The sequence below is a fragment of the Pomacea canaliculata genome, linkage group LG11 (genome assembly GCF_003073045.1).
Source record: "Pomacea canaliculata isolate SZHN2017 linkage group LG11, ASM307304v1, whole genome shotgun sequence".
In the NCBI taxonomy this organism is placed as follows: Eukaryota; Metazoa; Mollusca; class Gastropoda; order Architaenioglossa; family Ampullariidae; genus Pomacea; species Pomacea canaliculata.
In genome coordinates this window covers 18,732,629-18,756,555 of record NC_037600.1, presented here as the reverse complement: position 1 = coordinate 18,756,555, position 23,927 = coordinate 18,732,629, and the positions used below count along the sequence as shown (strand labels likewise).

General features: G+C 42.4%; 3 protein-coding genes across 4 annotated transcripts; 2 read left to right on the top strand and 1 right to left on the bottom strand.

Annotated features, from left to right (window-relative positions):
* The first annotated feature begins 711 nt into the window (after nucleotides 1–711).
* On the top strand, nucleotides 712–22,809 carry LOC112576004 (multiple epidermal growth factor-like domains protein 6). The gene is made up of 10 exons (XM_025258195.1): nucleotides 712–757; nucleotides 6,153–6,305; nucleotides 6,767–7,024; nucleotides 7,596–7,727; nucleotides 8,042–8,194; nucleotides 14,280–14,537; nucleotides 15,298–15,416; nucleotides 16,209–16,305; nucleotides 18,265–18,447; nucleotides 21,574–22,809. The coding sequence occupies exons 1-7, from the start codon at nucleotides 754–756 to the stop codon at nucleotides 15,321–15,323; spliced, it is 984 nt and encodes a 327-aa protein (XP_025113980.1). The 5' UTR covers nucleotides 712–753; the 3' UTR covers nucleotides 15,324–15,416; nucleotides 16,209–16,305; nucleotides 18,265–18,447; nucleotides 21,574–22,809.
* LOC112576003 lies at nucleotides 8,205–13,572 on the bottom strand. 2 transcript variants are annotated; one of them, XR_003101725.1, is made up of 3 exons: nucleotides 12,759–13,572; nucleotides 12,224–12,416; nucleotides 8,205–9,341 (listed from the first exon to the last, which is right to left on the bottom strand). XR_003101725.1 is itself a non-coding variant. In XM_025258194.1 (2 exons), exon 2 carries the CDS (start codon nucleotides 10,663–10,665, stop codon nucleotides 9,316–9,318), a length of 1,350 nt encoding a protein of 449 aa, XP_025113979.1. In that variant the 5' UTR covers nucleotides 10,666–12,416; nucleotides 12,759–13,572; the 3' UTR covers nucleotides 8,205–9,315. The 2 variants fall into 2 exon arrangements, 1 of the variants encoding a protein (XP_025113979.1); XM_025258194.1 differs by having other exon boundaries at nucleotides 8,205–12,416.
* LOC112575807 (fibrinogen-like protein A) lies at nucleotides 15,390–21,785 on the top strand. The gene is made up of 4 exons (XM_025257835.1): nucleotides 15,390–15,416; nucleotides 16,209–16,305; nucleotides 18,265–18,447; nucleotides 21,574–21,785. Exons 1-4 carry the CDS (start codon nucleotides 15,390–15,392, stop codon nucleotides 21,783–21,785), a joined length of 519 nt encoding a protein of 172 aa, XP_025113620.1.
* Nucleotides 22,810–23,927: the final 1,118 nt, after the last annotated feature.

Genomic DNA, 23,927 nt, shown 5'->3' with positions numbered 1-23,927 from the left:
GAGCGCCCTGTCTCTCTGTTTATTTTTATGTATGTTAACATTTAATGTCTTACTTGAGGTATCATGTGATGTCTGATGTGCTATGAATAATATATATAAAATAAATAATTGATAACATTGATTTATTAAGAATTTTCAAAAGTACAAATTCTAGTTGCAAAGGCGCAGACTGTGTGCCAGCGACTTGGCACAATGTAAGATGCTCGACTAGGGACGACTGCGATGAGCCCCACGCCGTGTGCTACAAACACCTGTGTCGGTGTGAAGACGGGTACTTCTACACCACACAGGACACGTGTACTAACAGTGAGTAGACAATGGTTCTGTGGTGTGATTGACAGCAACAAACTCCACTTTCTTCTCGGCTTGTTACAGTTAGGGACAGAAGAGATTTTGTATGATTTTTGCATTCTTAAAGGAATAAATTGTAAAACAATATAGCCACATTTAGATAGACTGAACGAAAGGAAGAAAGAATGAAAGAAAACACGTGGGCAGAAAAAAAATTAGAAATGTATTCACTTGATTATGGATGTTGTTCGAAATGCGTCAAAATGTCCCCAGCAGCAAAGGAATATTGGCTACAGGTGGGGGACATGTCTTGAGTATCCGGGGGCCATGTGGCAAAATGGCGTCCGACCCATAGCGAAAGTGAAACCGGGCCTAAACAACCGGGGTCATGTCGGTTTTACCTGTGAAACAAGCGTGGGACGCTTCTCTCCCCTTGTGACCGCTAGTCAACCCTGATGGCTCATGGGTACGTCCCATCTTTTTTTTTTTATATATCCCACTATTTATATCTTCAGATATTGGTATTTTTAGGGATTTCGGCATATCCTGATTTACATATTTCTAAATCAAGGACATGCCAAAATTCCTAAAAAAAATACCAATATCAAATGGATTAATAATTTGTGTATTTTGCAATAATTATATATATATAACAAGCAGCAAAAGAGTGCACAAAAGTGCAAAAATGTTATAAAAAAACAAACAAACATGATTTGTTATTTATTGGCGTTATTGAGGTAAAATAAGGATAAAAAGCAAACTAAAAAATTTTTTTTAATATAAAATTTTTTTTAAAGCATTGTCTCATTTGTATACATAAACAATTTATCATTTATCAAGGTAAAAATTATATCACAAATAAGGATAAAAAGCAAACTAATAAAAAAATAATGTTAAAAATATACAATTTTTTTTAAAAGCATTGTCTCATTTGTATACATAAACAATTTATCATTTATCAAGGTAAAAATATTATCACAAATAAGGATAAAAAGCAAACTAATAAAAAAATAATGTAAAAAATATACAATTTTTTTTAAAGCATTGTCTCATTTGTATACATAAACAATTTATCATTTATCAAGGTAAAAATGTTATCATAAATAAGGATAAAAAAGCAAACTGATAAAAAAAATATTTTAAAATATATAAAATTTTTTTTAAAGCATTGTCTGTTTGCATACATAAAAGATGTTTCCTCTTGATATATTAATGCAACATTCGTTATTAATTTATAAGTTGTAGAACGATGCAAAACCATGTATCCATTGACAAAACAATTAAAATTAAATTGCAGTTTCCTTAACACTAATTACATTTTCCAAAGAAAAGGTTCAAAGATCTATGACAATATATCAAATGATAAGTATGAACTGAATTGCTGTCAAAAAGAGTGATGCTTTAATAGACATTTCTAAAAATAAATCAAAGTCATGAATTAACTATAAAAGGTTCTAGTTGGATTGCAGCTTATGGTATTAACTACAATCTTTTAAAACAGATTAAAAATTTTAAATTGCACCTTTATCACTAAGAAAAGGAAACCATCAAACACATGTTTGAAACACAATTATGTTCAAGAATTTTAGAAGGTATTAGAAAGAACTGTAAACATATAAATGATCTGAATTTACCACAACACATCTCTTATTGGATCGGGTGAAAATATCCTCATTGATAAATTAATGTTAGAGTAAATAAATAATCACAGCACAGTTTTATATAATTATATAAATCCAGATTTTAGTATATGCAGGTTTATGTACAAGAATTTTACAACTGTAGGTAGAAAGTTTGCACAGCTTTACTTGTCCTCCACCCCAGAACAATTAACTGACGTATAGGCTGTGCTCAACCCTTCCCTTCTGCCATTCTCTTGATCCCTAGCACCAGCTAACCAAGTTGATGCAATGCAAGTCAGCATCCGTAGCTTCAGGATAACTTTTTCTTGCAGCATCTAAAAATAGAACAAATATAAGAATATGAGGTCTGCATAAAAAAGTAATCACTTAATTGTAGGTTACTGACCTAAAATCCAGAATATAATGTGAAACAAAAAGAGGTACAAGCAAATTATACTGATATGTAAAGTGGCATAAAAATTTAAAGCGTTATAAACAGAAAGGAACTACAAGTGGAACTGCATTTGAATTTCAGTTAGAATTTCTATAGGCAGAAAAACTCTGGAAATTCTAATTTCAAAAACAATCCCAATACATGGGAACTGTAAAGATGTCTATAAACTGGTCATTTTAATTCCTTTCTACACAGTGTTAACCAGCTGGATTAAAGGACTACAGTCACTAGAAATTGCGTAAACATGTGTCCATATTTTATTTTGGCAATGTAATTTCAATCACAATAAAATGAGGTAGGGACAGTTCTCCAGGCCTGATATCTTCCTGTCATGTTTTTTTTTTTTTATTCATGAAAATTCTGTCTGCACCTAGCAGAGTCAAAGGTTAAGGTTCATAACTAAAGATAAAGAAACAATCCAAACAGTCCTATTTTATGACAGGCATGTATTAATGTACCGTATACACACACACACACAGAGTCAAATATTTAAATCCTTACCCTGAACTGTTTGTAAAATGAAGGGTGGTTCTTGAGTCCCATTGAAGTTGTAAGATCAGGCCAACTCAGTTGAAAATAGCACAGATAGAATGCCCCTCACTACATGCTTTAATGTGAAGCCCGACGCATCACCGAAATGGCATTCCTGAAAACAGACAAAAATAAATACACATCATTTAAAAAAAATTGCAGTGGGCAACATTATAATACCTGTTATGACAACTAGTATTTAAAGACACCCCCCCCCCAAAAAAAAAGACAGCAACAATTCAGGAAGTTCATACAACCAAGCAAAAGTGGGTACAGAAAATTTACTATCTGCTCTAATCAATGCCACCATAACAATGCCTTTATTACTTTTTAGTACTGCAAACATGTCATTAGTTTTATACAATGAATGGTATGGTATGGAAACCTTTAAAGGGAATCAGATAAAAAAGATTTTGACTCCTCCTAACTAACAAATCAGAATAAAGCACATACCAAGCATGTCCTTTTTTATGGGTCTGTCTTCATATCTCCTCAAACTCTCTACATCTTCTGCTGATTGTTAAGGCGAGACTGGAACCCTCTGGCAGATTTCCCGTGTCATTTGCCTTTCCTGTTCTTGTTCCTCCATCCATGTAAACATCCTTTTAAGGTTGTTTGTATCATTCTTCATCTCTTCCAGAAGAGACAGTTGTTGCATCCCAACTTTCTCTAGTTTATTCTAACCTAAGAACACAATAGCAGAAAACATGTAAAATACTGATCTTTGCTAGCTTTGCTATAGTTCACATGCCTGGAAAATACCATTAATTTTGGTTACTCTTTACCATTTGTCATATCTATCTGATATGTGATCCATATTTGTTTTCAAATTTTTTCACTATGGCAAAAGGCTGGGATTTTTCCGCTTCCAGTTTAAACTCATAAAAGCACTGTTCATAACTCTTGGCCAAGGGTAAGAAAGAAAAAAAAGCTAAAACTGATTATAAACAAAATGGCTTTAAATTTACCTTCCAAGGGTTATGGGTCTTTATGCTGGCAGGCTGAAAACCAGACAATGGAATCGGAAGGCGCTGGGGTGTGAAGGCAAAGGTGAAACAGTCCTTTTTGAAAGCTGCTACTTGGGGACACCCTTGAGATGGTGCCAACCACTAGTGGCAAAGAGTATGGCAATGGTGGTGGACATTGCTGCATAACTGAATGGTCAGCATATAGTGATTCCTCGGCATCCTTCTCTCTTCGCTGTTAGCTGTGCATCCCTGTGTCAAATGAATACATTTGCATAAACTTTTTTCAGCTTAGTACATTTAAAACTGTCAGCTGCTGATAGGTTGTTAAAATTTTTTTAAAGAACATTTTATTGTTATTGTACAAAACTTGTTTATCACTGTATGCTATTTTACCAGAAAGAGGACACAGCCTTGTGTCCCTACATGATGTCCACCAAAAAAAATTCCCTAAAATTAAGCAGAGGAAATGAAAACAGACCGAAATCTAATCGAGTTATCCGTATCCTTTTTGGTTGAGTGGGAGCATTTTTGTCATCACTCTCCACCTCCGACATTTTTGTCCCTTGCAGATTCAGCTAGATTCTTGGTAGTTACCTGCATGGAAATAAATATAGAAGGCAAATAAGATTTCACAAATCAAGATCAAAAGTATAATAATAACACACTCTTATAGTGCAGCATCACAACAAAAGCTACACTATCTGTGGTGTAATGACTGTGTTCAAACAGTTCAGGTATTATCTTTTTCTCCTTCTTAAATCTGCAGCACACAATAACATAGAAGTCATTTTGACCATTAATGGTCACATGCTTCATAAATTTTCTTTCTGCACAAGGATTATGAATATTATGAATCAAAAAGTAAATTGCACTTACTTAATGACTTGTGCAGGAGAACTGGAAGCATAGGACATGAGGAATCAGCTTATAGCTCTAATTAATGAAGCTTTCATCTGGTTCAATAGATTGTAGTGGGAAGTTGCACACCCTGTGACCACTTTCATCTTAAAATGCCAGCAGCCAGCTATCTAGAATAACAGTAAATAAATTATTGACCATTATGCAGTTATTATGATTTGTTGTTGAAAAAGACCATTAAAGTTGTCTGAAATGATACTTCCAGTCACAATCAGTTGTCAATGGGCTATCTATATAAGTTTTTTTTTTGGTTCACCACTGGAACACAATCCTTATGCTGCTCTTTGACAAATATTCTTAATTAGCTGCTGCAGTGGAAAGTTTGGTGTTTGAAAAAGTCGTTTAAGCTAGCCTAAAAAATATAAAATTGAGAGGCAGAGTTAAGAGTCCAAAGGACCAAATCTGTCAACATTATCAGCAATATGTGACAAAGCAAGTACATTTTACACCAAAAATCCTTTACCATACAAACACTGCTTCTTGAACAAATTAAACATGAAAGGTTATGAGCCTAATAATCAGCATAGTTCACACACAGCCCAGGACTTGCAAGACAAAAAAAAAACAAACCCACAATAAATAAGAGAAAAAAATATTATACTGCCCGAAGAAACCTGGCATTTTAACGCTATCGTACCAGTAAACAGACGGAACTGTCGAAGCTCTGTTACGTTCCACTTTCGTAATCGCAATTTGAGGAAATTCTGACAGCTCCAAATTCTCTCCATTGCTAACGCTAAAGAATTATCAAATGCAAGCGTTCAGAACTGCTGAGCACGATTTCTACCTCTGTCTGGAAAACTTGTGCATTTATTGCGTTAATGTGTACTCTTAATCTTTTTTCTCTTAGAATGATATTCTGCATTAAATTTGGACATTTTCTGTAGTTAAAAATCTCAATAACTATGTTAATATAGAGTATAAAAAATTATACGTACTGTTATCGAAGCGGTCGAACACATGTATCAGTATAGAAATTGACCGCTTGAGAAGCTTTTCTGTTGGGAAAAGTGTAGACTCACACATTTGAAAATGGCGCTTTGCCTGCACGCATGTGGTCGTATGTAGCACGCCATGGCGAAGAGTCATTGCCATTGTTAGGGGTCACGACCCTATATGTGGGCATGATCTCCCACACTCTGTTTTCGCCTCGGCGAGCGTGGAGCTTGGCTTATGTGCGCATGCGCTGACAGCGCCATGCAAGACGAGTCAAGCATTGCGATAGATTGACCCCCTGTATCACAGTCGGATCAAGACAAACTTGGTGGACCCCTTGAGCTTATGGTTTCCGATGCTGCTAGGGGTAGAACAATTAACTTCAACATGAAAAGTATGTAAATAATTGCTGACCACAGTTGTTTATATTAGCTTGCAGCAAGGACGACTTGCAGGACAACTTTACAGAGTATCCTGACAGCGCTCTACGTGGACACTACCTTGATAGCGAGGATGGACTCAGTCTGGAAGACTGCAAGGGCAAGTGCCAGGCTAACAAGCTTTGCCTCACCTTTGATTTCAAAGGTCTGTATGGGATAAAGCCTTGAAATATTGGTATACTAAAATTATCTTTGAGTTCAAAGGTGACTGTGTCCTCTAGAACTGCTAGTCTTCTTCACGTGTCCTGCCCAGTGTTCTATTAATAGCACGCTTTGTCCAGAAAATCAACGGACACCCGTAAAAATGGGAACAATGTTGAAATATGTTCTCTTTAAATTTTTTCCAAACTGGGGGAGCACAAGAAGAATGGGGAAAACATTCCACTTTATAATTATTGTCAAACAAGTGTGTGACAGGCATGCTCTTAGCAAGACAACAGTAAACAATAACAAATATACAACTACGTACCGCGCCTTTGCCTGAAAACCTTTAAGTAACAGAAGAACCTTTTGGGGAAATGTTCACATAACTTGCTTTCAGTCTTCTTTGTTCAAAATGTTTTGCATCATGTTCAGTAATGTCTCTGTCTCTACCTCCTGTGCCAGCCAGTGGAGGTCTGTGTCGGCTTCATAATGTCACCGCTCATGAGTCTCCCTCAGAGTGGGCTCCTAAGAGGAGTAAAGGCTGGACCCACTACCAGAGATCCTGCAACTCCACTTTGGCCTCACACGATACCTGGTACAACTTACTGTGTCACTCCAAAGTAGATTGTCCACACCCACACAGCGATTGTTTGTCGGGCAGATGCCTGTGTCGTTTAGACTTCGAGTTCAATGAAGCCGAGAAGGAGTGTCGTGAGACAAGTAAGTGAGAAGTAGTAGAATGATGAGTAGCTCTCAGCTTGTCTACACACGTTGTATACCGTCAGTTTGTCTGTTTCTTACATTAACGATACCATAGTAAGTTGTTTAAAGTAAGTATTTACATCAAACAACTGTCATCTCAATGTTTACATAATATTTCGGATTTCAAAAGTTGAGCATTCACTGTTTATTCATGACCACGAGCTAATGGTTTTCTTCCTTACTGATAATTGTAAGATGGCAATTAACCTCAGGTACATTGGGTTAAGGGTTAATGTTAAGGGTTAATGTTAAGAGCACCATTGAGGGGAATGTATCGATGAAGAAGATTCCAGCTGCCACTACCCCATATCTTTGTTGTCTACTCTACGTGAAAGTTTTAATACTTTAGAAAAACCTGATTGTAAAGGTTAGAGGAGGAAGTGGCTATGAAGATGAGGAGGTAGAAGTGACATTAAGAAGGAGGAATAAGAATATGTACACATGGCAGTGAGATACTCGTAGACACAGAGCTAGAACTGGGGATGGCTAGTGTTACCGGCGGTCAGCAAGTATCACTGTCTTGTATCAGAGCTGAGCAAGTGGCACAATGGAAGATGCTCGACAGACGACGACTGCAATCGGCCCCACGCCGTGTGCTACCAACAACTGTGTCGGTGTGAAGCTGGGTACTACTACACCACACATGACACGTGTACTAGCAGTGAGTAGACAATGGTTCTGTGTGGTGTGATTGACCGCAAAAAACTCCACTTTGTTGTCGGCTTGTTACAGTTAGGGACAGAAGAGATTTTATGTGATTTTTGCATTCTTAAAGGAATAAATTGTAAAACCAGATAGCCGCATTTAGATGGGCTGAATAAAAGGAAAAGAATGAAAGAAAACACGTGGGCAGAAAACAATTAGAAATGTATTCACTTGATTATGGATGTTGTTCGAAATGCGTCAAAAAGTAGAGCAATTAACTTCAACTTGAAAAGTCTGTAAATAATTGCTGACCACAGTTGTTTACATTAGCTTGCAGCACAGACGAGTTGCAGAAGAACTTTACAGAGTATCCTGACAGCGCTCTACGTGGACACTACCTTGATAGCTGGAATGGACTCAGTCTGGAAGCCTGCAAGGGCAGGTGCCAGGCTCACAAGCTTTGCCTCACCTTTGATTTCAAAGGTCTGTATGGGAAAAAGCCTTGAAATACTGGTATACTAACATTATCTTAGAATTCAAAGGTGACTGTGCACTCTACAACTGCTAAAGTCTGCTTCACGTGTCCCACGCTGTGTTCTATTAATAGCACGCTTTGTCAACACAATCAACAGAAACCCCGTAAAAATGGGAACAATGTTGAAATATTTAGTCTCTTTATATTTTTACCATTTATAGAGACCTACATAAATACTACGAAAAACATTTTGAGAGCATTCTTAACGCGCCATAATCTACAAACATTTGTGAATGCAAAAGAAATACTTAATACATTTAGTTAGGACAAAACAAACTATGTGAAATTGCAGGGATTATAAAATCACTTGTGTGCTAATTAACTTTTGATAGTTGTTTGCTTTCATTAGGAAGAAAGTGTGAAGTTAAAATGACAGTAGAACCCACGACTATCTAGTTACTACTGCAGTGAGTGTCAATGTACTACACCACATATACAGAGATAAATTCCTGTGTTTACTACACACTTCCACTTTCATTACGACTGAATACAAGTCACAAATGGAAGAATAGCTCAATCGTCCTCAAATAAACTTGTTTCCTTGGGTGTACTGATCTGAAATGATGTTCAACCATTTGCAGGTGAACGAGCATAGAGAAATAAATAACAAAGGTATCAACCAGTGCTAATATCAATTGCTACCTGTGTCGCGTAAACGCGGTCGGGCGCCGCAAGCCTCGCTCTCTCACAGACGCACTCACAATCGCACTGACAAACAATCCAACGCCCGGCGCGAGCAACAAAGCCAATCACTCCTCAGTGAACATAAAACACGTACACGAAGTTACACTACAAGACTAAAGTTTATTGGCGGCCGCAGAATGCAACCACCAACCCAACAAAAAAGGAAAAATACACGTATATAAAACAAAAAAAAAAAAACAACAACAAAGAAAAAGAAAAAGAGAACCCCACAGTGGGAAATCCCACCCCTAGCGCACACAACTGAGCGTTTAGCCACGCCCCTCCACTGATGGTGTCCGCGTGCTCGGACGCGACACAAACTTCCCCCACAGCGCACCCACCAACTCCCCCTCCCGGCCACTGCCTGAAACACAATTACTTCTCACTACCACTGGTAGACCGCGGCGTCACCTATCAGGTCGATTCCCACCTTCTTAAACGGCTGGTCGACGATGGGCATCTTGCCCAGTGGCACTTTTCTCAGGTTTCCCCTGGGCGTCGTACGCTGGCACGTGTCGCACGACGCGCAGTAGCGCCCGATCTCCTTACACATGCCGGGCCAGTAAAATTCACACCATATTCTATCGCGCGTCCTCCGCGCCCCCAGGTGGCCCGCCATGGGCTTGTCGTGGGCCACCCGCAGCACTTCACGTCTCAGAGGTTGGGGAACGACGAGTTGCTTAAATTCAGCCCCCTTCCTCTGCGCGTATATACGCCACAGCAGCCCTTTCCTCTGTACGAACGAAACACTCCCCGTGCCGTGCCGCGACGGTGGTTGCCGCTCGCCCGCCAGGCGCCGGATGCGCTGCAGACTCTCGTCTTGTTCCTGCATTCGCGCTATCTCCTCTGGCCCCACCCCAAGCATCTCCACTACACCCTTCACCGGTACGCCCACATCATCTTCCCTCGCTCGCTGGGCTCTAGTCTGGACTGGTGCACAGGTCCCCGGCGACTCCCCGTACACAGGCACTTGCAGCTCCACACCTAGCTCCGTCCTCAGCGTGTTGCCGATGATCACCTCTTCCACGAGCTTGGGAATGAGAGCTGCTTCCGCCTTCCCGCGATAGTACGGAGATTCCAATTGGATTATAGCAAGCGGTGCGCGCGTCAACCCGGAATTCGCGTATCGTATCCACCTACTGGATCCAGTGAGACGCGGGTTAGGGACGAGGTCGCTCCTGATGCACAGCAGGTCTGCCCCTGTGTCCCGAAGCGCAGTGGCTGGGATGTCGTTGACCCACACGGCTTTCCGAAAGCTGGACGTCATCACTTTTTCTGCACACTCTGAGCATAGGGGCGACCTCTGCCCGCCGGTGGCGTTGACTGTCCTGATGGTAGCCACCCTGGCGGTGGGCGGTTCGCCCGCCCTTGGGCGGGTTTCCCTCTCCCTGGGACAGTCCCTTCTGGTGTGGCCGTCCTGGCCGCAGTGGAAGCACTGCTGCCTACCCTGGCTCCGGCCGGGTGCCTGGGCTGGCGCTGCCCTCTCCCTCGGACCGCTGGGCCGCACCGATAGCTGTGGTGCGATGGGGTGCCTAACCTGACGCCGGGCCTCGAAGAACTGCTGTGCCAGCGTTGCTGCCTCCCCTACGCTCCCAGGCGCGCGCTCGCGGACGAAAGTGGCCGTCTCTACAGACAGGCCGTCGAGCAGCTGCTCCATGAGGATCAGGTCCTGCAAGCCCTCGAACGTGGATGACTTGCCTGCCAGCTCCAACCACCTGCTCAGGTACGTCCTCATACGAGTCACGTACTGTAAGTAAGTCTCCCCGCCCTCTCGTCTGGCAGCCCGGAACCTCTTCCGGTACGTGTCTGCCGTGAGCTGGAAGCTGACGAGCAGTGCGTTCTTCAGCTTGCCATAATCCTCTGCGTCCTCGTCGCTGAGGCTCACATAGACGTCGCCCCCTTCCCCTTGAGCAGGGCGCCGAGCCTCACCGCCCACGAGTCCGCGCTCCAATTCTGCGTTCTAGCGCAGCGCTCAAAATGACGCAGGTAGGCCTCCAGGTCCTCGCCATCATCAAAGAATGGCATTTTCAGTTTGATCGCCTCACCTTCGGCCGCCGCTCTCTGCTGCCCTGCGCCCTCACCCTGGAACCTGGCCATCTCCAGCTCGTGGTTCCGCTCGTCCCTCCGGATTCTTTCTTGCCTGTCTCTCTCTCCTCCCTCTCTCTTTCTCTCTCCTCTCTCTCTCTTCTCTCTCTTCCCTCCTTTCCCTTTCTCTCTCCTCTCTGGCAAAGTCCAGGAGGTCCTTGCCACTGAGGCCTATCTCTCGACCCACCCGGACGTACCTCTCGACGGCGGATTCCTGAACCCCCTGAGGAAAAGCTGTCACCCGTTCCCTGTCCGAAGTGTCGACCATCTGCCGCTCACTTTCGGAATCGCTTCCGGCCACTGCCGACCCACTCGCACGCGCTCGCGTGTGCGCTGACACGGGGGAATCCGACCGCGACATTGGAGGACCGGTGGGAGTCTAATAATCTCAACAACAAGAAAAATAAAATAGATAAATAAAAGGGAAACCAGAACCACACAGAGCTGACCACAATAAGCAGGGAACACCTGAACCTACGGGCAAGGCCCCCGCCTCCCTGCAGTGCTGGCGACAGAGCTGCGCCACGTAACACGACGAGTAAGTAGATCTTCCTGCTCCACGGCCCCCAGCCGCCCCGACCAAGCTTACGCTAGCCAGCCGCTCGCAGTGTACAAAAAAAAAAAAATAATAATCAAGCTCAGCTTACAGTTCTTCTAGCACACGCACAAAACATCACGACACAAACATAGGACAAGACAGCACTGAGAAGTGAGGACTAGGGTAGTGGGTTAACTACCCCGCATCTCCACCATTTTGTCGCGTAAACGCGGTCGGGCGCCGCAAGCCTCGCTCTCTCACAGACGCACTCACAATCGCACTGACAAACAATCCAACGCCCGGCGCGAGCAACAAAGCCAATCACTCCTCAGTGAACATAAAACACGTACACGAAGTTACACTACAAGACTAAAGTTTATTGGTGGCCGCAGAATTCAACCACCAACCCAACAAAAAAGGAAAAATACACGTATATAAAACAAAAAAAAAAAAACAACAACAACAAAGAAAAAGAAAAAGAGAACCCCACAGTGGGAAATCCCACCCCTAGCGCACACAACTGAGCGTTTAGCCACGCCCCTCCACTGATGGTGTCCGCGTGCTCGGACGCGACACAAACTTCCCCCACAGCGCACCCACCAACTCCCCCTCCCGGCCACTGCCTGAAACACAATTACTTCTCACTACCACTGGTAGACCGCGGCGTCACGCCGTCGTGTATTGTCAAGCACACAGTCCTCGCGGCTTGAATATCTTGGTCTCACTGACAGTCCGCTGATACCTCGGCGCAGGTCTGTTTGCACGCAGGTACCTGTGGTTGGCTGGCCGACGGTAGTCCTTTAGTCCTCCGTCCGTCTGTTTGATTCTTCGCCCCACTAGGTTTAGTGAGCGGGTGTTTGAGCCTGCATAAAGTGGTTTGCATGAACAACGCACTCTACGGACATGCATATAACATCATAAGGCTGGCCTCTCAAACATCCTTTGCGCCAAAACCAACAACATCGTCGTCTGCTGTGACAGACGCAATTGCAACTTTAGCTACACAAAGAGAATACCCTAATAAAGACAGATGCTAGCGCATCATAGCTATCCAAATAAAGATCCCCCAAAAATAAGATACAGCATATAAGTCTATACAAAGAAAATCTCTCTCAGCCTCAGTCGCTCACGCACTTCTCACACTCGCGCACCGGCCGGCCAGCCATTAGCCTGAAATACGGAGGCAGGAAGCTCTAATCACTTACCCAATCGGCTCGTGACGCGTTGATTCTGCCGCACGCAGAAAACGCAGGGGAGAACGAAACTTCTGCCCAGACCCGTACCACACACCACTCCGAGGAAATGCATCAACAGCAGAGCCCCGAGCACACTCGTGTCTTCCGGCACCGAAGTTCTTCCTCGTTCTGCCCACCCGACCCTGGACTTTCCCAAACCAGATTGTAGGTCTAACCAGGGGGAGAGGAAACCAATCACCATTCCCCCGCTAATAGGGTCTCCGCCCCCCTGTCCCGTCAGGACCCGCAAACAAAAAACTCCACCAGGTACGCATCCTGAGTTATGGTGTACCCCAATGCGGGCCCATTACCTCCTGACCCGATCAAGTGTCCAGCCACACCGACCCCCTCCTCCCCGGGCACACACCTCTCAAACAACGCTGCGGCAGGCAACACGCGACAACCTGCACAGTCTGTGGTACTCAGCCCTCCACACAATGACTTACTATGACTTCTTCAGGTCACGGAATGTTTACTTAGTGAGCAGCTAAACAATACAACTCTTCTATTCTACCTCCGCACCTGTCCATCATGGAATCTGTTCACTTTGTACTGAAGACACACCTCACCTTGAGCAATACTGACACAGTCCACATCATGCTTGTCCTTTGTCAACCACTCCTTTCTCCACATTTTCCCTTTATTGCTTCTTCCCTCTCGTCCTCCTCTGCTGAATACCGACACTCTTATTCTTGTTCTCTGATTTCTCCTTGCCTTTCCTACATTTGTTTTTTATGAGTCATTAGTCATCTTCTCTTCCTTTGCTGTCCGTGTCTCCTTCTTCTGTCAATCGCTAAGACCACGCTACTTAGGAGTGTGAGTATGAGCTGTAGAAATCAACACATTTTTTATTTATTCTTACTTCAGCCACCTTGTAACTAACGTTTGTCTATCTTTGGCACTCCTTGCATTGCAGCTTGTTCTTGCATGAACACTTGAATGACAAGTGGTTTAGGTAAACAAACAAACAAGTATCGTGAACTATTTTTAAGTCTTTTGCTCAGATACAACGATCTAGAAATATATAGAACTTGGCCGATAGTAGTGATCTTGTCACACTTATCTCATATTTATAAAGTGAATGCGATCTGGGAAACTACACTGTCATCTGTAGGAAGATGTCTTGTCATCGCTAATGATAGATAAGTGCCAGACCTCCTCAGCTCGCCCTGCAGCTGTGACATGACAACAAGACATCCAGGACTCTAGCATCAGGACCATGGACTGACAACACTGGGGGAGCACAGCAGGAATGGAGAAAACATTCCACTTTATAATTATTGTCAAACTAGTGTGTGACAGGCATGCTGCTAGCAAGACAACAGTAAACAATAACAAATATACAACTACGTACCGCGTCTTTCGCTGAAAACCTTTAAGTAACAGAAGAACCTTTTGGGGAAATGTTCACATAACTTGCTTTCAGTCCTCTTTGTTGAAAATGTTTTGCATCATGTTCAGTTATGTCTCTGTCTCTACCTCCTGTGACAGCCGATGGAGGTCTGTGCCGGCTTCATAATGTCACCGCTCATGAGCGTCCCTCACACTGGTATCCTAAGACGAGTAAAGGCTGGACCCACTACCAGAAATCCTGCAACTCCACTTTTGCCACACACGATACCTGGTACAACTTGCTGTGTCACTCCGAAGTGGATTGTCCAGACCCGAACAGCGACTGTCTTTCAGGCAGATGCTTGTGTCATTCAGGCTTAAAGTTCAATGAAACCGAGAAGGAGTGTCGTGCTCCAAGTAAGTGAGAAATAGTAGAATGATGAGTAGTACTCAGCTTGTCTACACACATTGTCTACCGTCAGTTTGTCTGATCTTGCATTAAAGATACCCTAGTAAGATGTTTAAAGTAAGTATTTACATCAAACAACTGTCATCTCAATGTTTGCATAATATTTTGGATTTCAAAAGTTGAGCATTCACTGTTTATTCATGACCACGAGCTAACGGTTTTCTTCCTTTCTAATCAATGTAAGATGGCAATTAACCCCAGCTACATTAGGTTAAGGGTTAATGTACTAAAGCACCATAGAGGGGAATGTATCGATGAAGAACATCACAGCTGCCACTACCCCATATCTTTGTTGTCTACTCTACGTGAAAAGTCTACTAACTGTCACTTATTACTTTATAACAAAACTGATTGTAAAGGTTAGAGGAGGAAGTGGCTATGAAGATGAGGAGGCAGAAGTGACATTAAGGAGGAGGAATAAGAATATGTACTCATGGCAGTCAGATACTCGTAGACACAGAGCTAGAATTGGGGGATGGCTCGTGTTACCGGCGGTCAGCAAGTAGGACTGTCTTGTATCACAGCAGTGTGAACTGTGTACTGCATGAACATATAAACAGTCTTTTCCTTGACTGTGTATGATTAGCTATTGAAGTTGTCATATTATTTACCTTACTTATCCTCGATTGTTTCCGTCATTGTGCAAAGTTCACTGCGCCCTTTATAACAATTTCTTATGAGCAGAATGATTGTTTGTTGTAAACATAGTGTCATGTAAAGCTGGCAGGCAATAGAGCAAGAGTGGTGTCTACACTGTTCAGCTCCCAAACAAGAAGGGTTCTCTGAGAGTGTGGTGCGATATGGACACTACCGACGGCGGCTGGCTGGTACGTGTGGTCGTGTTTGTCAGTGTGCACGACTCAGGTGGTCAGTGTGTATGATTCAGGTGGTCAGTGTGTATGATTCAGGTGGTCAGTGTGCACGACACAGGTAGCATCTATCCTGCACACTGTATCCTGCTCGCAACAGTGCTACACGACTTATACCCAGGGTCACATACTTACAGCTCATAGAATCCACGAATAATTTTTCTTTGATATCTTTGGACATTTTCAACACGAAGCAGGAGAGGATGCTTGTCCTCCTTCTGTTTCCAACAGTTTGTCTATGTCGCTGGTAGACTCCGAGTGTTGAAGGTGGTTGTAGACGGGCCTACATTTAGTGTGTTGGTGTGCGTGTGTCGGTTGTTTGTAGTCGCATGCTTTAAACCCCTTGCATCCATTCCTGCTTCATGATCAGGGACTGTAGGTTTGATAAGGAGTTGAAAAAATGCTTTTTTTGTAATCTCGGCGTGTATCATGTTAGGTTTATTATGTCCCCATATAGTTGATCACAGCCATTGATGACACACATTTACAGCTAGGGAACTGTACATTATGTTCACGTGACTGTCACTATATGACTGATATACTATTATACCAGGTTTACATAGTTTATTGTCACCGTGAAGTGTTGACATTATAATCATGACCACAGCTAATAAAGTCGTAAGCTGTTATATTTTATCAATTATGACTCATCCTTTGTCAACTCATTAAACTGTAATTAGTGCTGAATCCTGTCGAGCATGCTGCGCTTTGTTACCATAGTAACGACCTGTGAACTTGTGTCATGTGCAGGTCATCCAGAGACGTCGCGACTTCACAGTTGACTTCAACCGGAGCTGGACAGAATATAAAAACGGTTTTGGTAACATCTCTGGAGATTACTGGCTGGGTAAGATGTTGACATATCTCTTTCATTCTCTGGCATTATCCCTCCTCCTGCATAATTGTAACTTCAACATTTGCTTTTACATTCAAAGTAAGGCTGTAGTCAGTATTGTGTTGTATTGTGTTGTTTGTGTGATGTATACTGGTTAATACTGTTTCTGTTTCTGATGTTCTATTATATTTTTGTCCTACGATGCTTATTGCTCACTATTTTGTGTACTGTTTCCTTAGCATGCTTTGTTTCCTGTGATAATGATGGTACTAGTAATGGAATGAATGGATGGCTGATGATCCTGTAGTGTCTAAGTTGCCAAAGTCTCAAAAAGAAAGAAACACGAAGGTTGCGAGGAAATACATCACTGCGGCATATCATGTGGTTTGTTTTTTTGTTTTGCTTTGTTTTAGTTTTGTTTTGTTTTTTTATTTTTTGTTTTTTGTTTTGTTTTCTGTAGGATTATCTGATTGCATGGTGTGGATAGGTTCAGAACTTTATTAATGCACTGTGGCTAAAACAGTTTGTGCAGTTGTATTACAGTCTATAATTTTGTTTTGTTGTGAATAAGGAGACAGGGTGTAAAATGTCCTTCAAGCAATCTATTTATCTATATTTGTCTACATCTAGTCTGTGAGAATGGTCGTATAACCACCTGCGTGTATGTGTCATGATTGTAGTTTCATACCATTTTAAAGATATACAAGAGACAAGATACAAGATACAAGACATCTTTATTGTCTATGGTCGCAAGAGACATAGAAATTTTTCTTTGTTGGGAGCTCACAAAAAAAAAAAAGCAGAAAAGACACTTTTTTGGAAAATACATATGCACTTCACTTTTCCATTATGATTAATCCTGTCCATCAATGTAACAAAACCTTTTAGATAATACATTAAAAGTGGATAATTTTCTGACCTAAGTTTCTTAAAAAAAAATTAGTCTGCTACAGCGATATATCGCTGTGTGTGTAAATACAACTTTATATATCTCAGTTTGCACGTATGTGTGTGTGTGTCTTTGTACTGACACCTTACCACCCTAGTCTGTGTGTGTATCAACACCTTACCAACCTAGTCTGTGTGTCTGTTTATTGACACCTTACCACCTAGTCTGTGTGTGTGTGTCTTTGTACTGACACCTTACCACCCTAGTCTGTGTGTCTGTGTACTGACACCTTACCACCTAGTCTGTGTGTGTGTGTCTGTGTACTGACACCTTACCACCTAGTCTGTGTGTGTGTGTCTGTGTACTGACACCTTACCACCTAGTCTGTGTGTGTGTGTCTTTGTACTGACACCTTACCACCCTAGTCTGTGTGTGTATCAACACCTTACCACCCTAGTCTGTGTGTCTGTGTACTGACACCTTACCACCTAGTCTGTGTGTGTGTGTGTGTCTTTGTACTGACACCTTATCACCCTAGTCTGTGTGTCTGTCTTCTCTGTGTCATACACTAGACTCTCCTTTTCCCTCTCAGGCCACACTGCGTGACATGTTCTCCCTCTCCTCGCCTGTGTACATCCGAAGCCCTTTAAATAATTCCTTTTCCGAAATATATTTCAAATCAGGAGTACAATTCTACCCACTAATTAATCTTTTCCAGTGCTGGTGTTATCTGTTGTACAATTTATGTTCATGTATGCTTTCTGATGCTTATCTTTATGTTTCTGTATGGATGACTGTAGATTTGTTATTGTTTGTATACAGCGCATTGAGCTCGTACTTACATGGAGAATACACTTTATTATTGGTAGTAATAACAACAGAGCTAAAAACTCAGTAAGTTTATGATTTACCTTTTTATCATCTGAAGTCTAGCAATAATGTCAACATTTTTATAACATCATAGTACAGGTAATGACCAGCGACACTTCTGTGTTCATGATAACTCTTGAGCATGATCAACACAAATATTTCACTGCTGGACTTATCTGTTAACATGAGGTCATTGTCATGTCTTGTCGCAGGCCTAGACGCGATTGGCAAACTGATGAATCATAGTTATTCGCGCTTGAGAGTGGACCTCGTAGCTGACCCAGGAAGAAAGTACTGGGCTGAGTACGGTGAATTCTTTTTTAGCGCAATATTCTATGGTGACAGTCCTATTAGAGGCTACGGACTTCACGTGTCCGGCTACTCGGGTGACGCAGGTACGTACGTGACCACTGAACAGTAAGAAAGAGTGAGACACATGTTAGCTGGCAGGCTGCCTGTCTGGCTGGTTAAGAAATAAGTGGATCACTACATTTGTGTGTAGCTTTGCGTGCATGTGTGCGTGGGTGACAGCGCCTCCTATCGCGTGCGTTTCCTTTGATGTAACTTGAAAATACAAGTGTAATGATCAGGGAAAAGAGAAAGGAAAAGAGATTTCCGCGGGTTTCTCTCTTGTCTGGGATGGTTTTTTCCCCGTTCTTAGGCGCTTCTGACCGTTTTCTTCAGGGCTGTATTGTACAGTCGTGACCAGACTTGTTTAAAGAGTAACTTTATTATGTAAAATCGTGTTGTTAAGTGAGCTTTAGTCATTGTGTTGTTTTTAATCTGTTTATAGTCTGTCAGTCTTTCACTGGATGCAAATTATTAATAATTATTGTGAAATGTGACCCGCCACGACAAAGTGAGTATTTGGCCAAAAGATGTTAAGTATGCGCCTGAGGCATCTGTTTTGGAAGACTTCAAGCTTGTTACTGATGGTTTTGGTCATCTTCCATGATTCTGATCCATAAAGGAGGGTGCTGATCACATTTGACTTGAAGATTCTCAGCTTGATCTTCTGACTGATATTTTTTGCCTTACATGTGCTCCTGAAGTGAGGCGAAGGCCTGGCTGGCTTTCGCCAGTTCGGGCTCGAATCTCCACCTCCGCATCCCCGGTGTTTGACATTTTGGACCCAAGATAGGTGAAACTGTCAACTTCCCTCCATCTCTTCTCCATTATAAGTTTTGATGCTGTCTTGGACTCTGGCGTTCACTCTCATACTTTAAGTTTTGTTTGTGCTGACCTTCAAGCAAGGTTCCAGCTGTTTCTGAGAAGGCCTTGTTGTTTTCATGCATGTCTTGGTGGCGGTGTGACAGCAGGGCAATGTCATCAGCAAAGTCCAAGTCTTCCAGTGCTGTTGTTGCTGTCATAGTCATGGTCCATCTGATCCCTCTCCTCTCGCTTCGGTGGAAGTCTTCATGATCCAGTCCATGGCCAGGATGAAGAGGAACGGCGACAGAATGCAGCCTGCTTCACCCGGTACTGACGTTGAAGGTCTGTGAGCTCCGTGTCACAGACAACCTGGGATTTGAAATCGCTGTACAGCATTGCAACGACCTAAACAAGTGTTGCGGGGACTCCGTAATGCCTCAGGATCTTTCATAAAGACTCGCGGTGGATGCTGTCAAAAGCCTTCTCCAGGTCGATGAAATTGATGTCCAGCGGTGTGTTCCACTCGTTTCTCTGCTCCAGAATCTGTCGCAGAACGAAGATGTGTTCAGAGCAGGATCACCCAGGGAGAAATCCTGCTTGCTGTGGTCGGAGGTCTTTCTCAAGAGTTGCCGTCAGTCTTGACAGAACAATCTTGCTAAAGACCTTGCTGGTGAGGGAGAGTAGTATTATGCCCTTCCAATTATTGCAGTCCCCAAGATTCTTTTCTTGGGTAACTTGAAGATGAGCCCTGTCTTCCACGCATCAGGGAGCTGCCCTGATTCCCAAATTTGCTTGAAGATTTCAGTCAGCTTGGGAGCTGTCACATTTATATATGCTTTCAACATCTCTGCTGTTATTCCATCTGCCCCTGGTGCTTTGCCACTCTTCATTGTCTTGACTGCTGCTGTCACTTCTTCCAGGCTTGGTGGCTCTGTGCAGATGTCAAGGTCTATAGCTGCTGGCTGAGATGTCTGCAAGCTGAGGGGGATCTGGTCTGTTCCAGAACCGACTCAAAATGTTCCCTCCAGCGCTGTAGTTTTCCTGCTCTCCCTCGACGACATTACCGTTCACGTCTTTCACTGGCACATCACTGTTCTTAAACCCGTTGTTTAGCTGTTTGTTAATCTTGTACAGTGTCTTCGGGTCATTTTTACTTGCTGCGTTTTCAGCTTCAGCTGCCAGTTTCTCTATATAGTCTCTTTTGTCGGTTTTCGTCATCCTCTTTACCTCTTTGTTTAGTTTTGTATATTTTTGTCTGTGTTGTTCCTTCAGGCGTTCAGATCTATCTATCTATTCCTCTTCGTGCATCAGGTTGCACACAAGGCCTCAACCAGAGTCCGCCACCGATGTCGATCGGCTGAAACCCGCTCTAGGTGACCCCATGTCCAGCCCTTTCCCTTCATCTCCCTTTCCACTGTTCTTCTCCAAGTTTACTTTGGGCGCCTCGTTTTCTTCGGCCGTCTGGAGTCCATTTCTTTTTCCGTTGGAAGCCCAGTATTGTGTTTGGTGTGTCTCTTCTGTTTCCTGTAACACTTGATTTGAAGTCATTCTGCTAAGGTCATCTCTTGTGTTGGGTCTCGCTAGTGCCTGGAACATGTTCTTTTACTGTCCATAGCAAAGCCGGTTTGTGGATGAATTGTTTTCTTTCAGTTTGGCCGGAGTCCACTTTCTATAACTTCAGGAAACTGCGGCTATCACGAGATGTGTGGTCACTGGAAAAAGTCTTGCCCCTCTGTAGGCTCTGACATCGATTGAGTAGAGCTACTCCTTCAGAGTGCTGACCGTCTGATCTCTCTGAGAGCAAGATGGTATGTCCTGACGCTTAAGTCTCCTCTTTCCGGTTCAGTCTCCGGTGTGCTTCATCACCGCCATCCGTGAGGAACTCTCTGTTGTTAGTTTCGGTTACAGGCTTTTATTACATGGTGGGGTTGTTAGCCCTACCACAACCTACTTTACCTCTAGGTGAGATGACCACCTTAGTCACCTCTTACGACATGCCTGGCTGGATGGCAGGGACCCTGTTCTTTACATGCCTCGCTAGGCAAGCATACCCCGGGGTCCCACAGGGGCGAGTTAGTTATACTCATTCATTTTTACATATTTTAGCTGAGGCTTTCTTCTGCTTCAAGACTGTTCTCTTCTCTTTTATGTTCTGGATGATATGCTGGGTTAAGCATCATTAGAAATAAAAAAAAAAACCTCTTTTTGTATTTGTGTTGCGTGGTGTTTGGCTTTGTTAAGATGAACAACATAGAAATAACACATTTAATAATAAAAGTTTCTGTAGATGTTTTGTAGTGATAATATATTTGTGCTTAGGACTTTGTGTGTCTAATAGTACACAACTGTGTGTGTTTGTGTGTTTACAGGAAATGGGTTGACACCTAGTTACCAGCGCGACTTTATAACCTATGACCGCAACCTGAACGGCTGTTTCTCATCTAGAAAGGGCGCCTGGTGGTACCCGTATGACTGTTCCACCACCACTAACCTCTTCACCCCTGATAAAAATGACATGACTTGGGGTGACATCGGCCGCGTGACGTTCTCGGAGATGAAGATAAAGTCAGAATGGTACTAACACCACTTGTCTCCTGTACTCACTGCTTACACCGCGAGTCGACTGTTCACTGTTCACTACAGGTTCCACTGATGATGTGAGCTCAGTGTACATTAATCTTTCGCAATATTCCAGCATCTCAACCTCGTGCAGACTACTGTACTTTAATTGTTTACTTTGATTATATTGGGGTTCTTATATACACGTGTTGCATTTTTTCTTTCAGATTTGGGTTTGCTTGGATAAACTAACATGTTTAAAAACGTAAAGTCTAAGTTTAATTAATTGTTTTAATATTAATTGTGGCTAGGTTGTATTAAACGTGTAATGAACAGTCACTATACACCTGATAGTTAATGCAATGTTGACGGTTGACTCAGAGTGAAAAAGATCACAATCATCCGCGAGTTTCATTTACAAAATTATACAAAAGCACGGATACTGATTGTATCAAACACTGCTGTTCATTTTTCCTTACTGACGATGACTGAACATGACTCAGATTGCTACATTCTTTAATTGTTTGGTATTAAAAAGGGTTTAAGTTTATTTTGTAGTGTGTTGTGAAACTTTACCGTATCCTGAGTTTTCTTTATTTCAGCAAAAATTGACATTTTCACAAACCTATGAGCGGCCATACCTTTCGTAAAAACAATTATAACTATTGCGAAGAATGAACAGATATTTTCATAAAAGCAATTGAAATTATAAGTAGTATTGTTGGTATTGGCCGCTTTGACTAAATGTGATGACACCAGTGTGTACTCAATATTACTTCCCCTTTAAACTAACGATAACGGTAGTTGATACATCACATCTATTAGTTAATTGTACCAAACAAATAAACTATTTTAATATTTGTTCTACACTGAAGAGCTTTAACCGCAAAGCGCTAGCAAAATGGCGACACACACCTGACGACACCTTTGTATTCTCTGTGTACAACTTACACGAGAAACTTTTTTTTACAATATTTGCTTCAGACTGTTGTATTTGAAAATGTCACTTGACGTTTTTGCTTAATAAGTATTTGTTTTAAACTGAAGTGATCTAATGTTGTTTATTGGAAAGAGTGCGCATGTCCGCAGGAAGTTCGTGACACTCTGTCTGTCTGTCTGTCTGTCTGTCCGTCTGTCTCTTTGTCTGTTACTCTGTCTCTCTGTCTGTCTGTCTGTTTGTCTGTCTCTCTGTCTGTCTGTCTGTGCTTACTCACTTTTTCCATCTTTCGATTCCTTTATATCTTTTTCTTCACTCGTCACACACTCGTCAGTCTTTAAATACAGTTTTCAAGAAAAGAATATTTCTCTAACCTGTACAACCAAACCCGTCCTTTGCTGAAGTTTAATGAGGTGTGCAGTTGTTGCACTGGTCTTTATGTTTATCTCACTTCTACTTGTTTCCTCTACAAACACGTGACTTTGGTACACGGGAAGAAAGAAACTCAGAGGTTCCTTAGTCGGTTCTTCCTCTGGCCAATGGGATGCCGGCCACCCTCCAAGGTGCCTGGAGGGACAGTCTTCGACAGGGTGTCGTGCCGTGTACACACGCTTCCCTGACACACTGATCACAGTTCATTAAACATGTTTGTAAACATTCACTGAGATTATAGGGGAGTTCAATAAACACATCTGTCATCATTTAGCTTCCCTCGATTGTCTCTGCACGGCACCAGTGAGATTCACGCCCAGATAGATACACCTCCAATAACCACAATACAGCCTCACTGAAAACAAGAATTTATATTTAACAAGGTGATTTACATCCTAACAAATCTCCTTCATAGTGAGAAATCACTGCTGACTACAAGCACTTTCTCTAGAAACGAGCCAAATGAAACAAATTGTGAAAACAAGATGGCATTTCTAAAGACACACTACTAGCGACTACTACTAGAATAAAAATATATTTCTAATCACGAAAAGAGTGGAGACTGACCCTGTAATACCCTGAGTAAGCCAGATAAGCAATGTATGAGCAGCCACACACACAAATACACCGGTAACATAATAATAATTTTGTACACACCAAGACAATCCAATGAACAAATATAACATAAACTGCAGACTATTTTTTGAAAATCAAGAGAGAGAGAAACACTTTTCTCTTGCTGATCAAACAAACAATTATAACTACTCCATCTTAGTAGGCCTCTTTAAATGTCTT

Coding starts and splice junctions, on each gene's coding strand:
- LOC112576004 (XM_025258195.1), top strand. Junction 6,306..6,766: donor CCTCACCTTTGATTTCAAAG/GTCTGTATGGGA, acceptor CTCCTGTGCCAG/CCAGTGGAGGTCTGTGTCGG. Junction 7,728..8,041: donor ACATGACACGTGTACTAGCA/GTGAGTAGACAA, acceptor TGTTTACATTAG/CTTGCAGCACAGACGAGTTG.
- LOC112576003 (XM_025258194.1), bottom strand. CDS start 10,665: ATGAGGACGTACCTGAGCAGGTGGTTGGAGCTGGCAGGCAAGTCATCC.
- LOC112575807 (XM_025257835.1), top strand. CDS start 15,390: ATGGACACTACCGACGGCGGCTGGCTG. Junction 15,417..16,208: donor CTACCGACGGCGGCTGGCTG/GTACGTGTGGTC, acceptor TGTCATGTGCAG/GTCATCCAGAGACGTCGCGA. Junction 16,306..18,264: donor CTCTGGAGATTACTGGCTGG/GTAAGATGTTGA, acceptor GTCTTGTCGCAG/GCCTAGACGCGATTGGCAAA.